The sequence below is a fragment of the Nycticebus coucang genome, chromosome 2 (genome assembly GCF_027406575.1).
Source record: "Nycticebus coucang isolate mNycCou1 chromosome 2, mNycCou1.pri, whole genome shotgun sequence".
In the NCBI taxonomy this organism is placed as follows: domain Eukaryota; kingdom Metazoa; phylum Chordata; class Mammalia; order Primates; family Lorisidae; genus Nycticebus; species Nycticebus coucang.
Window position 1 is genome coordinate 11,773,694 of NC_069781.1, and position 15,632 is coordinate 11,789,325.

The 15,632-nt window shown below is 43.4% G+C and overlaps 1 protein-coding gene across 1 annotated transcript in view; it reads left to right on the top strand.

The window, feature by feature from the left end:
• The window catches only part of MAPKAP1 (MAPK associated protein 1), a 284,441-nt gene that overhangs the window by 232,266 nt on the left and 36,543 nt on the right, over positions 1 to 15,632 (top strand). The window contains 1 exon segment of the mRNA XM_053562435.1: positions 1,073 to 1,213. Within this exon segment, the coding sequence (XP_053418410.1) occupies positions 1,073 to 1,213 (141 nt within the window).

The following is a 15,632-nucleotide window of genomic DNA, read 5'->3' on the forward strand; positions in this document are numbered from 1 at the left end:
AAGATTCATGGAGGAAGTAGAGTTAGTGCTAACCCAGGAGGGGTCAGGGGGATTTTGCTGGGTCTAGGTCAGGGTAAAAGGAGTGTCCTAGGCCAAGAGCACCACATGAACAAAAGGCCCAGAATTAGAAAATCCGGACCTCTCTATACAGTCTGAGGGCTTTTGGAGAAGCTGAGAGAAGATATTTGTGAGAAGTGACAAAAAGATTGGAAAGTTGGGTGGCGCCTGTTGCTCAAGGAGTAGGGCACCGGTCCCATATGCCGGAGGTGGTGGGTTCAAACCTAGCCCCGGCCAAAAACCAAAAAAAAAAGATTGGAAAGTTATATTTCAGACAGATTATAGGCTGCCTTGGTTGCTTGGCTGAAAAAAAGTATGCTTCTTTCAGGAAGCTGTGGGAAGCCAGGGAAGATTTTTGAGCACCAGACTTATTTATCTGCAATGTCACATATCAGAGTACTTAGCACGCACAAGATTCTAAGCATTTGGTGAGTGAATGAATTGAATGGTCAAGACTTTAGAACAATGGATGGGAAAGTCTGTGGTGACTGGACTGCAGGGGGAGTCTGGTGACCAAAAGGCCAGTGGGGAGACTGTCACAGACATCCAACTGCCCACAGGTACCCCTGAACCAGGAAAGGCTGTTAAATAGATGGTTAGAGAACCTTGGGAAGAACAGGGATTCTTCGGGGAACATGGATTGCTTTTATGATCAGAAAAATCACGTTTAGGAAAAGAAACAAGAGGCCCCGTGCTGTTGTGGTTTTGACTTAACTCTTGTAGAGACTGTGCTTCTTGCCGAGAGTGAGCAGAACTTCTTCTATCCTTCTTGTATCCCGGCTACCCAGCCAAGGGCCTGCCATAGAATAGGCAGTGTTTGTGGAATTCATTGTTGAATGATTAATATGTTACCGTCCTCTGTTTACTGGAATGGCATTATTAAGTCATCGCTCAGCCTTTTCTTCTCCAAATTAAATAGCCCATATTATTTTAATTTATCCCAAAGCATTTTAAGCAGACACCATTTGCCAAGCCTCATGTATCTTCATGTGTTAAACTGCTTTTTCCTCCCCAGGTTCAAGGGCAGACGGGATTCTTGAGGAGGATTCTCAAATTGACATAGCCACAGTACAGGATATGCTTAGCAGCCACCATTACAAGTCATTCAAAGTCAGCATGATCCATAGACTGAGATTCACAACCGACGTACAGTTAGGTAAGTGTGTGAACAGATGATGAACTGAGTCTTTATATCAGTAGTCAACATAGAAATAGGGAAAGAAACAACATACAACTTTTATGTGACCTGAATGACTAAAGGTAATTTGTTTTCTGAGAAAATGTTTAAACAATGAATTTAAAGTACATCTTTTTCCCCACTTGAGTGCTCTGCCTTGTCTTCTTTTTTATGAAGCAGAAGATTAGAAATAGAACTAACTTGAGACTCTTTTCAAGCTGATTGACTTCTGTGAAGTTCCGTAATTTTTTTCACTCTGTAATTCTCTTGCGTTCTATCCTTGGAACGGCTTTGTAACAGTGCCACTTGCCTTTTCGTACTCAGTGAACTCATTGCTTATTCATTCATGCCTTTATTCAGGAAGCTGCTTAATGATCTCAGAAGTTATATTTGGATCTTCATCAGATAATCTGGAACTTTCAACTAATATTTCGGGTTAATTTGTTTCAATCATGTGCTAAATTTGTTTTGACTTAAACCTAACAGGAGTAGAAAAAGCATCATAAGAGGCAACATAATATTAATACATCCTCCTCCTCCTCCTTTTCATTATCATCATCATGGCTACTTTTTCTAGGTATCCAGGGGCCATTAGTCACTGTGCTGTACGCTTTATATGTATTACTTAGCTATTTAAAAGGTAGGTACTTTTACTGTCCCCAACTAACAGAGAAGATAAATGAGGTGCAGAGGGGTAAATCTCATGCCCAAAGCAGAACCCTGACCTTCTTGAGTGCACGTGCTCCCTAACAAAGAGTCTCCCAGATGGACATGGGGAGAGGAGGAGCAGGTAGGTATGCCTGGCCCAGTCACTCGGGAAGCTGAACTGCCCCTGGCTCTGCCACACCACCCCTTCCTGCATTTCCTTTGCCTCATGCATAAAGGAAGAAAGTGTGAATTCTAACTCAAATTCTAACATAATTTTATGTTTCTCACAAATGCTTTCTATGTTTCTCATAATAAAATCCTTTCCAATATTGGCATTAGCCTGAATTTTGTTAGCATGTATCCTAATAAACCTCAAAAATCTCCTGCAATATTCCTTTCCAAGTTGACTGATGGAAACTTCTATTATATTGACAGTACAGCTTAGTAATTACAAGATGGCCAAATGAATCATAACTGGCTTAAATGGTGGCTCTATCAATGACTAGCCATATAATCTTAAGCAAATGGCTTAATCTTTCTAAGCCTGAGTTCTATCCTATTTAAATGGTACTACCAGTAGTCCCATCTTCTTGGCTTGCTGTAGTAAGTAAGATAACTATAGGTGAAGCACAGGGCAGTTGATAAACTTCCGTAAATGAGAACTGTTGGTCAAGAGGCAGTGTAGCACTTAGAAAACATACTCAGGAGCTGGAAGCTGGGGTTCAAACCCTGGCTCATGCATTAGCTGTATCACCACTGCCAAATGATTTGGAACCCCAGTTTCCTTATCTGTAAAAAAATAAAATAGTCCCTATCTGAAGGAGTAATTATGAGACTGAAATGTCACAACACATGCAGAATACTTAACAAGACTCCTGGCATATTGCAGGCGCTCAATAAACATTCACTGCTAGGGTGGTGAATCAGCACCCAGGAACTTGGAAACAAAGCAAAGCCAACACTCCCACCTTTTTCTCCTCTGTACAAGTAGTCCTCACTTAATGTCATTGATAGGTTTTTAGAAACTGCACCTTTTTTCTCATCACTCTTATAGTAAAATAACATTTAAAAAATGGCATTATACAAGGACATGCTATATGTCATTTTGCTTAAAGTCACAGTTTCTAGGAACCTATCAATAACATTGAGGACTTACTGTACCTGTTCCTCCTTACCAAAAAAGTCCCTACATGTCTGAAGTGGGAAAATTGCTTATTTAATGTTAATTCTTAAAACAAAGTTCAATGTTGTTCATACTAGGAATGTTTTTCTTGGTGTCTGTCATAGAACTAAAAATAGTAAAACTGCTCAGAAAGAAGCTAGAGCTCATAAAAAAGAAAAGAAATACATACTAGCCTGGCATGGTGGCTCACACCTGTAATCCCAGCACTATGGGAGGCCGAGGAGGGAGGATCTCCTGAGCTCAGGAGTTTGAGACCAGCCTGAGTAAAAGCAAGACCCCATATCTAGTAAAAATAGAAACTAGCCAGGCATGGTGGTGGGTACCTGTAATCCCAGCTCCTTGGGAGGCTGAGGCAAGAGGATTGCTCAAGCCCAAGAATTTGAGGTTCCTTTGAGCCATGATGCCACAGCACTCTACCCAGGGCAACAGAGTGAGATTCTTGTTTAAAAAAAATACATACTATATAATTCTATTTATATAACATTCAAAAACACACAGAAATAATTTTGTTTAAGAAGTAATGATGGTGGGAGGCTGGGCACAGTGGCTCATGCTTGTAATCCTAGCACTCTGGGAGGCCAAGGCCGGTGGATTGCCTGAGCGCACAGGTTGGAGACCAGCCTGAGTAAGAGCAAGACAGCAGTTGTCCTGGGGGATAAGATGGCAATAGTGGCTGGAGTAGGGCTTCTGAGAGGCTAGGAACGCTCTGTTTTGTGATATAGCTGCTAATTACTTGGAATTACTTTGTGGAAAAGCCTTTAATATATACTCGTGATTTGTGCACTTTCTATGTATATATTTTTAATTTAAAATTTACTGAAATAAGAATGCTACTCAGACAGTCAGTTTGTGTTTGGCTATAGTCAGTTTGTGTTTTGCCCAGTAGCAAAAGGTCTGCTTTTTCAAGTTTGAAGAGGCCCAGCAAGTAGCCCAACTCTGGTCAAGACAGAGGGCCAAGGTGCGGACTTGTCCAGTTGACCTGCTTGTTCTCAGTGTGAAAAGCAGCGCCTGCAAAAGATACCAAGACTGTGGGCTTCTTTCCCCACGTTTTCCCAAAGGCAAAGAAAGACAACTTTAATTTCTCAGATTCTGACTTGTAAATTCATTCAAAGGAAAAAGTCCACGGAAAGATCTGTGGAAGAAGCCCAGGCTCTGCAGTCAGTCAGGACTATGTTTAATTCCAGCTTTGCCACTTACCTGCAATGTCACCCTGGACAAGTCTCTTCCCTTTCAGTCTTAATTTTTGCAGGCTATAAAATGAAGATTACAATGTTTACCTTTTAAGACTATCAAAGTGGCTGGCCGTAGAAGCTACATTCTAAATGGTAGCTTATCTTGGTGTCTTGTATCATGTTGTCATTAATTTACCTTGTCGGTGGCCCACTCCTTGTCCACCATCTGGAAAGTACTGAACTGCTTAGGTTAGGTGGTGGCTCTCCTGGCACAGTTTCATAATGTGGATGATGACAGTGCTGTAAGCATCTCTCCCTAGAGTGAGGCAACTGGAAGCCAGGTCCCAGTCACCTCTGAAGGCTTCCAGTGTCACATGTGGGGCCCCGTGGTGGAGAGTCACAGCTCTGAGAAGCATCTAAAACAAATGTCACAACATTTGTTTTTGTTATGAATCTAAGTTCAATCTTTAGCAGTATAAGCAGAAACTTCATTCATTAGTCCTAAGGAATTTTGTAGCAACCAGATAAACTGTACCCATGAGTATTATATTATGCAGTAAATAAATAAGCTCATTTTCTCTTAGGCCAGGTATATAACTTAAGACACTCTCCCTCACAAAGCAGATGATAACACCCCTTCATTCTAACAACAACAAAAGCCTCCACACAGCAATCCAGAATTTCTTTCCTTATGAAACATATTCTACTACAAAGTGCAGAGCAGTAAACAGAACACCCTTTACAAGCATTCAAGGGAGCAGCTGGATTCTGAGATCAGTAAATAATTTATTTTATTTCACCTGACTAGCCAGGTGCTTCAGATCTTTCCTGACACTGATGGATGGTCTCCTCCACCCATCCGTCCTGTGTCAGTCAGAGATTTCACTTGGCCCCCGTGGCAAGTTCTTCTAAGTGGTATCTGTGTGTGGCATTTGCCCAGTATCCCTGCTGAATCCACAGAAAACCGCCCGTCCACACTGAATTAGTGGTATGTAAGAGCACACAGCAGAGGACCGGAATCCCCAGGCCCTGCGGCGCCCCTGCAGCTGTCTGTCTTCTGGTGGAAAGTAGTGGCTAAGGTGCCAATTTTACCATCTGCCATCAGTTTCTGAGAAAGTCAAGGGATGAGAGACTCAAACTTTGTTCTGCAAGACCCAAACTTAAACCAGTTTTCCTCCAGACTTTTTTTTTCTTTTTTTTTTTATTGTTAAATCATAACTGTGTACATTAGTGCAATCGCCTGTACCCATTCTAAGATGCACCATAGATGTGGCCCCACCCATTACCCCCCCTCCACCAAAACCTCCCCCCTCCCTTCCCCTCCCTTGGCCCTTTCCCCATAGTCTTGTGCTATAGTTGGGTTATAGTCTTCATGTGAAAGCTATAATTTAGCTTCATAGTAGGGCTGAGCACATTGGATACTTTTTCTTCCATTCCTGAGATACTTTGCTAAGAAGAATATGTTCCAGCTCTATCCATGTAAACATGAAAGAGGTAAAGTCTCCATCTTTCTTTAAGGCTGCATAGTATTCCATGGTATACATATACCACCCTCCAGACTTTTTATGATTAAAAAACTATCGGATGCTACTGATGAAACCTGTATCAAAGACTGAGCCTTTAATATAATATTAATAAGAAATATAGTTTTAAAAGCAGTTCTTATCAGGTTCTTACTATGTGCCAGGCCCTTCGCTGATCACTCTTTTGCATTCAGTGCCACCTGACATCACAGTACTATATAATACTATCTTCATCTTTATATGATAAAACTGGGGTATAAGGGAAAATCTAGTAAGCTGTGAAGCTGAGATCAGAACCCGAGACTGTCTGAGGCTGAGTCTTGGGCCTGACTACGACATCATCACTTGCAGGCAAGTCAGTTTTGTGCCGATACTCTATAGTTCATGGTGATTTGTAATACACAAAGAAGGCTCGTCTCTGTTACATCACTTAATCTACACACCACTTTGATAGTTGTTCACATTTCATGATAGAAAACTGGGGCTTGGAGGAATTAGTGAAATAATTTGGTGTATGTGAAGCACTTAGTGGCTACAGGCACATAGCCACTACTTAGTGAGGACTAACTCTCCCTCCCCCTCTGCCATCAGGACATACAGTGGGGTGTCCAGTCCCAGTAGCCAACCAAACTGGGACTGAAACCCAATCCCATATGCCAAACTCATCACATCACAGGTGACTTAATCATTAATAACTTGCCTTTGCAAAGGAAATAATTACTTCCAGTTGGCTAAATCCAAAATGTGTGCACCTCCCTCATACCTCTCCCTTGCCTTGCACTGGAGATGACATCAGTGGCCTGAGTGCTACACCTCCCTCCTCCACTCCCCTTCAGAAGTGGTCTGTCAGCCACTGCACTTCTTGCCTCTGGGCCCAGACTTAACCTCACAGTTCTTTCCAGCACAGCCCTAAAAGTAACCCCTACCAATTAACTGAAGTTGGCTCTTAAACTGAAGTCTATTCGGCACCGCTGCTCTACCAGCCTGGAAAGCTTACCCAAAAAAGCCATCGTGCCTAACCATCCCGTGTATTTCTCTAAAACATTCTTAGAATATTTCATCTTGTCTGCTTTGGACAGACCTAGAACTGTGTTGGACCTAGAACTGCAAATGACCTCTAGATGTAGACCTTGCTTGAGTTTCTACCATGTTGAAGCTCTATCCATTAACTTGATCTTCCCTGTGCCTAATTCAATATGCCTGACCCCTTGAGGGGAGGTCAGCCACTGAGACAGGGATGCTACCCAAACATGCCAAAGTTGGCAGAAGGGAGTAGGTTGGGGAACACTGACAGGTGAATGCCAGTCATGACCTAGGAAGCCTAGAGTGTATTGTCAATAAGTATTTGTTGGCCAGCTAGAAGAAGCTGAATTATGATGCACCAGCCAAGGGGCTGCTCAGAACCGACACAAGAACAAAGCAGACAGGGCCAAGACATCACTGGAGTGGTACCTTGCATTTGCATGGTACCTTAGAGCAGTGAGTCTCACCTCAGTCATCTGTCAGATTCAATAATTCCCCGGCCTCATCCCAGAGCAGCTGGCTCAGAATCTCCCCTTGCCAGGCATAGTGGCTCACATCTATCATCTCAGCACTTTGGGAGGCTAGGAGTTTGAGACCAGCCAGAGCAGTATAGCAAGACCCCATCTTCACAGAATTGCCAGGCACTGTAGCACGTACTCATAGACCCATAGACCCAGCTACTCAGAAGGCTATAGCAGGATGATTGCTTGAGCCCAGGAGTTGGAGGCTACAGTGAGATATGATCCTGCCACTGTACTCTAGCCGGGGCAACAGAGTAAGACCCTGTCTCAGGGAAGAAAAAAAAAAAAAGAAAAGACTCTCCCCTTAATTGTGGTGTTCAGGACACACAGTCTCACAGTATTCAGTGGACTCTCTTATCCCTTATCTCTTCATCCAGACTTTTTTTTTTTACTGACTAGGCAGGTCAACCTGAAAAGTAGTTTGATAGTTGTGCCATTTGTACTAACTTGGCTCCTTTGTCTTATCATTTGTCATTGTACACCCTTCCTGTGTCACTGAAAGGCTCTGTTACTAAACACATAATACATCATGATTTCCATCTGTGTCATAATTGCTTATACAACGTAACATAATTTTATATAGAATATACAGAATCTGTATGGGATTTACAGATAAGGGATGTAAGATAACATCTACCATGTTCCATGGGTATTTCCTTTATCTCTTCATAAAAGACTCAGTATGTGCAATCATATTACTTGTGATTATAGTAGTTATTTATCAGAAGTATTAAATATAATACCACATATCGTAGGAAAGGTAAATCAAGTTTGTGGATGTCTGCCCAGAGTGCTGTGCTGAGGCAGCATCACAAATTGTTCCTGAGGCCAAAAGTAGTTCTGCATGGCTGTACAAACAAAACATTTTCCCTCATTTTCAATTGGGGTGCCTATGGAACACAGTTCAAGTAATTACATGATCTGGAAATGCATGTTCCTAGGAAATGGCTTCATTTTCCTTCCATGCTTCCATTTCATTTTCTCTGAACCCTAAGGAGATACCCTGTTCCTTTCTGAGACACTAAAGTGACCACCAAGAGACATGAATCACACTCCAGAATCCCTGGGTCTCTTCAGGAATTTGAGGATGGCAATTCTACTGTTAAGTGATTGTTCTGTCCCTATTGGGACAGCATTTTCTGAACCAAAATATGGAACTGAGTTTAATAATATTAATGAACTTGTAAGATAGCAAGACAAATACTAGTATATCCAGACTGCCTCCAGGAAACTCCTTAAGCACATTAGTGCTTCATGCAGTTATTGGGTTAAGGGAAATGACTGGGAATGTCAGAAACTCCAAGAGCTTTTTCTGACTGCACCTGGTCCACTAGTTCCCTGCTGCCAGAGCCACTCTTTTGAGAATTCCTGTCAATAATCCAGGGTTGTTCATGACAATGTGTCAGGTTCCCCAGGTACTTGAGAAAGAATTGAGAATTGGAAAAAGTTGAGAACTACGGGCATAATGGAGTTAATGGCAGTAGGAGTCATGTGAGTTTATCCAGGGCTCTGTTCTCGTCATGTCCTCATCCTTAGAATTTGAACTTCAGCAGTGTCCCAGGCCCTGACATGGGGAGCATCTGTCTTTCTCCCACTCCACAAGTAATATTATAAATTCTTTTAGGAAACAGCCTTACTGCTCCTTAGCTGACATTGTAAGTTCACCTGAGAGAATTTATTCCTCACCCAAACACAGGTTTTCTGAAACTAAATATCGCAGGTCTCATTTAGTAAGTTCTGCCCTGGGACTGAGCCCTGTACTGAATGCTCCCGTGCATTTGTTTGTGTTCAGGCGCCCCTTAGTTTGCATGCCCAGAATAACACTGTAGTCAAGTACACTCAGACTTGTCCTTGAGTCTCTAAGTGACCACACAGTGGAATTGGCAGCTTTTAGCTGTGATTCCTGAACAGGTTTGGAATGACCGCTTGAATGGAACCAGTGATCTCAGGCCACTTGATCTCAAGCAAGTAAGGCTCTACCTGGGTTTTGTTTTAGTTGTGACCTAAAATATGATTTTGTCATCTATTTTGGGTACCAAACATGTTGCTGGAGGCAGTGCTTTTTATACCGTAATGCATTTGATTGCTGTGTGAATACACAGTGCTCTTTCAATGCAAAAGAGCTGGTATGTGTAAGCCCTAGCCTGGTTGGTAGTATGGGGATATGAATTATGGTTACAGCTCTGTCATTAATGGGTGACATCAGACAAGTCATGTCCCAGCCCTGAGCCTCAATTTCTTCATATGGGGAATGAAAGCCCAGGACTAGGTGATCTCTTAGGTCTCATTAAGCCCAAACAGCATGTGTGTCTGATCCTGTGTGTAAATTCAGACAAGTTTCAAAGACTTCCCCGACTGCTCTGTGGATGCTATCGATTGGCTGTGTATATTCAGCAAAATCCACTCTGGCCCAGAGTTGTTCAGTGGTACTCCCGGGGGGCTTTTCCGGGCTTTCATAGGCTCTAGGTAACCTACAGACAAGAGGATTGTAGAATTGTATGAAAAGCTACTCCAGGATTTTAACAACAGTGGGGCTTTTGTAATCTTAGATTCAAAGTTGTAAGAAATTGATGAATGAACCACAGCTCATGATGTCTGAGCAAATAAATGGTACCCTGGGAAATACTAAGACTTGGAATGTAAAAGCCCTAGTTTTTGCCCAAGTGTTGTTTTGGCCTCCTAGAGGGGTATTTTAAGGGTACCTTAGGGGAGTCCAGCATTCTCCTCTGGCATGATGGAAGCACCTGGCAGGAGGCAACACAGTAGATTTAGCTAGACCTAGGCTTCAGCCCTGCTCAGAAGTTTACGAACTTGCTTGACCCTGAGCTAGTATATCATTTCACATTTCTGAGGTTCATCTTTAATAGTAATTTGAATAATAATTGATTGAGCTCTCATTTTGTGCCAGCCCATGCTAAGTTTTTTATGTGCTTCTGCTATTCCGTCTGCATGACAACCTGGGAGTTGGTACAGCTGTTACCCCCATTTTACAGAGGAAGCTCAGGCTCTCCAAGAAAGTAACTTTGCCCAGAATAACCCCAGTGGGAATGTGCTAGCAAAAACAAGATCTCCAGGCTCAGTGCCCATAGCTCAGTGGTTAGGGCGCTGGCCACATGCAATGGGGCTGGTGGGTTTGATCCCAGCCCAGGCCAGCTAAAACAACAATGACAACAACCACAAAAATATAGTTGGGCATTGTGGTGGGCGCCTGTAGTCCCAGCTACTTGGGAGGCTGAGTCAAGAGAATAGCTTAAGCCCCAAGAGTTTTAGGTTGCTGGGCGGCACCTGTGGCTCACTGGGTAAGGTGCCAGCCCCATATACTGAGAATGGCATGTTTGAACCCAGCAACAAAAAAATAGCTGGGCATTGTGGTGGGCACCTATAGTCCCGGCTACTCTGGAGGCTGAGGCAAGAGAATCGCCTAAGCCCAAGAGCTAGAGATTGCTATAAGCTATGACACCACGGCACTCTACCGAGGGCAACAAAGTAAGACTCTGTCTATAAAAAAAAAAAAAAAGAAAAGAGTTTGAGGTTGCTGTGAGCTGTGATGTCACAGCATTCCACCAAGGGCGCCATAGTGAGACTCTGTCTCAAAAAACAAGATCTCCAAATTGATGCCCTGGAGACCTTATAGGACGGGGATTCCCTAGCACAAAAGTTTTCACAACTCCAGGTCTCAGAACATTCTTCCTAATGTTGAATTAAACTCTTGGAGGTTGCAAGGAAGAGATAAGCTCCATGACACTTGGTGATAGTGGGAGTTCATTGAAAGGATTCATCTGCATGAGGGTGTTGGTCTCCTTAGCTGGATCTTGGTGCGCCCGAGACTGGGATGTAGAGCAGGTTGCAGGACGAAGTCTCTTTACCCCCCAAACCAAGGGCTAGTCAAGTCTCTTGTGTCCCAGCCTTCTAGGGCTCCTCATCACTGGGTCCGTGTCACACCCTTTAGACCAGTGTCTCACTCCTGACAACAGTAGTCATTAGAAGGAGTAGTAATAGTCACCAGCTATGTATGAGGCACAAATTCAAGTCCTTTTTGTGCCTTATTTCACTTAATCCTCACAATGAGCCATAAGGTATATGTTATTATTATGCCCATTTTATAGCAATTTGCCCAGAGTCACATAGGAAGTAGGTAGGCTGATATTTGAACTTAGGACTTCCTGATTTCAAAGTCCCTATCCCTAACCCCTCTGTACTACTACCTTTAAATATAAAGGTAATAGAGGTGTGGTAAACTCTCCATAGCCTCTTACATGAAAAGACCTGGCACAGGGGCTGCCCAAAGTGGGTAAATGCTGAGTGTTAGCAGAAGATGATACGCAGTGCTAATTCCCTTTTATGGAAATCTTTTAGTTAGTTAGGGTCTCCTTGTGATAACTAAAGCCGTGGACAAATAGTTTCCCTAGAGAGTTGTATATACATTAGAGTAGCATTTATGTTTATTTTGAGCTGTCTTGTTAAGGTAGGATTTATGTGCTGGCGATGATGTAGGACAGCAATCAGGCAATGTTTTCTGCCTTTGACAGTTGGTGTGATAGTTTGCTTCCAGTGAAGTTTGACTCACTGTATCTGGAAGCTGTCAGGAGTGGGAGCATGAAAAGGTCGTGACGGATGGCTGTGGGTAAGTGGTTAGGGAGACAAACAGCCTCCCTTGTTCCTGAGGGAAGGAGATGACCCTGGCTGCTCCCGGCCAGCCCCCATGCTCCCGTCTCCTCACTTGCCACAGCTGGGGAGGGCAGCCTGCTGGGCACTGTGTTGAGAGTGGCCTCGGGTGGTGTAAAGAAGCTCACCAGCACCTCCCAGCAGCTCAGGCCCTGGGGTACTTGGGAGCTGCTGGAAGGAAGTATTCTTCAATTTAGGGTCACTTTTCACCATTACCTGTACACTTGTCCTTCCCCACATTTTTTTTTTTTTTTTTTTTTTTTTTGTAGAGACAGAGTCTCACTGTACCGCCCCGGGTAGAGTGCCGTGGTGTCACACAGCTCATAGCAACCTCTAACTTTTGGGCTTACGCGATTCTCTTGCCTCAGCCTCCCAAGCAGCTGGGACTACAGGCGCTTGCCACAACGCCCGGCTATTTTTTTGCTGCAGTTTGGCCGGGGCTGGGTTTGAACCCGCTACCCTCAGCATATGGGCCGGCGCCCTACTCACTGAGCCACAGGTGCCGCCCCCTTCCCCACATTTTATATTGGGAAAGGGTACTGAAGTCCAAAAAGTGTCAACTTTTTTTTAAATTCAGATTAATATAAGGGTACAGATGGTTAGGTTACATTGTTTGCATTTGTCAGGCAGAGTCCAAGTTGTAGTCGAGCCCTTCACCTAGCGGGTGTGCTCTGTACCCTTACATTGTGCCCATTAGGTGAGAGTTTACCACTCCCCTCCCCGCACTTGAATTTAATTTCTTCTCTCATGTGGGGGTACAGTTGTTCATCTATTGGTTTCATATTAGTGTTGCATATATTGGCTACTTTTCCATTCTTGTGATACTTTACTAAGAAGGATGTTCTTCAGCTCCATCCAGGTAAATACAAAAGATATAAAGTCTCTATTCTTTTATGGCTGAATAGCATTCCACGGTATACATATACCACAGTTTATTAATCCGTTCATGAGTTGATGGGCAGTTCGAGTTGATTCCATGTCTTGGTGATAGTGAATTGAGATGTGAATGTGCTTATGGTAAAATGATTTTTTTTCTTCTGGGTACATACCTAGTAATGGGATTACAGAATCAAATAGAAGGTTTACTTTAAAATGTCAACTATTAAAACGATGTTTGTTTTTATTTTTGAGAGATTTTTCTTTTGGAAAAATACAGAAGGGCGGCGCCTGTGGCTCGGTGAGTAGGGCGCCGGCCCCATATGCCGAGGGTGGCGGGTTCAAACCCAGCCCCGGCCAAACTGCAACAAAAAAATAGCCGGGCGTTGTGGCAGGTGCCTGTAGTCCCAGCTACTCGGGAGGCTGAGGCAGGAGAATCGCGTAAGCCCAAAAGTTAGAGGTTGCTGTGACCCGTGTGACACCACGGCACTCTACCCGAGGGCGGTACAGTGAGACTCTGTCTCTACAAAAAAAAAGGAAAAATACAGAAAAGGAAAGGATAGAATCCTGCTAACGAGAGTCGACCACTCTTAACCAGTTTGGAACATATTCTTTTGATCTCTTTTTTATGAATGTTTTTCTTGTCTTTTTCAATTGTGTCATAAGAATTTTTCCAAGTAAAAATTTTCTTATGAATAATTTTTCATGATTATCTTGTATTCCATTATGGTTGAATTAACTATTCTTTTATTGTTGCCATTTAAGTTGGAGAAATGTAAATTTAACAAAAGCCAACTTCCCTTATTTCCTGGGAGACACATTCATAATTTGAATTACTTAAAACGGTGCATAAGTGATACTGTAAGTAGTACCTCTGCCTTTCCTTCAGTAACTTTACAAAAAACCTTAACCAAGACTATACTTTCAGGGATCATTCTTATAGTTCATTACAAAAAACTTTAGCTAAGAAAATCAAAACCGTGCTCAGTGGTCAAAAAGAAGGATGTTGATTAGATTTTATGTTCTAGTTTGTCATGTATGAACAAAAACAGATGTATGCATTTATTGGCATATTTGAATACTTATTTGTCCCTTGGTGACAATTGACAGACAGACTAAAGACCATTTAGGCACAGCTCCTTATTGCATCGTCTTGACTTGGATGGAGCTGTACAGAGCAGTGAAAAGAAGCAAGACTTGGGGAGCAGACAGCTCTGGGGTTTGAAAAGTGGCTTTTCCACTCCCTGACCTTAGCCAAGCACCTTTCCCTCTCCTAGAGTATGTTATATAAAACATTTAGCATGGTTCTTACAGAGTAGTATAATGGCTGAGAGGACACATTCTGGACCAGACTCCCTGGGTTCAAATTCCAGCTTTGCCACTTATGAGCTGGGTAATCTTGGCAAGTTACTTAACCCCTCTGTGTTTCTGTTTCCTAGTCTATAAAATAGGGGTGAACATAGTAACCAACTTCATAAGATTACTAGGAGATTTGAATCAGTGGATCTCTAACCACCTGGGACATAGTTGGTGCCCGTTAATATTAGTAGTTGTGTTAATACTTCAGGTGCTCAGCAAATGGTGCCTGTAATTGGCATCATCCCTATCAGGCTAAAGGAGAAGGTCGTGCCAAATGATTCCTGGTGCCTGTATCTGTTGAAGCAGGAACCACAGTGAGCCTGCTGGGGTTGTACGTTTGCTGTTTGACTTCAGGAAAGCCACAGGGAACGTGCACAAGGCAGTCTTCCTTCCCTCAGCACTCCTTTGTTACAGGGAGACAGTGCTGCTCCTGGCCTCCTAACCCACGCACTCCGCTTAGCAGCAGAGAAGTGACAGTGACAAGTGAGTCACAGTTGCACTACTTGTCCTGCCCACTTGAGATCCCCACCATCCTGGCTTCCACAGCCTCCTCGGCCTCTCCTCATCACTGCAGTGATGCCCCAGGGTCCTCTTTTAACTTTCCCTTCTTCCTCACACCCCACATCCTGTTATTTGCCTAGTCCTTATGCTTTTGCCTTTAACCTGCAGGTCCCCACTGCATCTCCCAGCCATCCTTGGTCCTGGCCTGGGCCATGGCACCAGCCTCCTAACTGGTTTCCCCTGTACCAGGCTCTTCCTTTTAACCAAGGAGACCTCAGGCCAGGGACAGAAGAGGTCTCTGTTTGCCTCCAGGCTGGATTTTACCAACTCTCTTTCTCTTTGTGGCAGAGGGTCTGGGTAGAGATGGCCCCCACCGTGGACTGTCTGGGGCCCTCCCAGCCTGGAATCAGAGGCAGCAGGAGAAAATAGGGCCCTGTGGGGCTGCAGGCTCTGCTTTGAGAAGCTGAGACTCACGCAAATCTCAGGTGGGGTGAGATTATTTAATGTACAAAAGGATTTTTCCTATCAAGAAAGATTCCCCTACAGGTTCCTTTAAATAGTGACTCCTCTAGGCAGGCAAGTGCTTTACAGATCATTAACTGCTTGACTGAAAGCCTGCAGGGCAGAGAGACTTAAAACTAAAGTATTCGGAGCCCCTGCCAATTATAGATCAATCCAAAATGAAGATGAAGTATCTCTGCAACTAGAAGTCAGTGGGAAAATGAGATTCGATTCAGAAAAAAATCTGATTTACACACAACTTTTTTGGAACACACCAATTATTTAAATAGTTTTCCACCTGTCTGCCCATCTTGACCCTATTGTATTCATCTCCCACAACTTTATCCCCAAGCCCCAGTCTTGGGGTTCTCCTCCATGAACAGTGACTGCACAGTAACCCCAGGAAAGGGCGTCATTGGGAAAGCG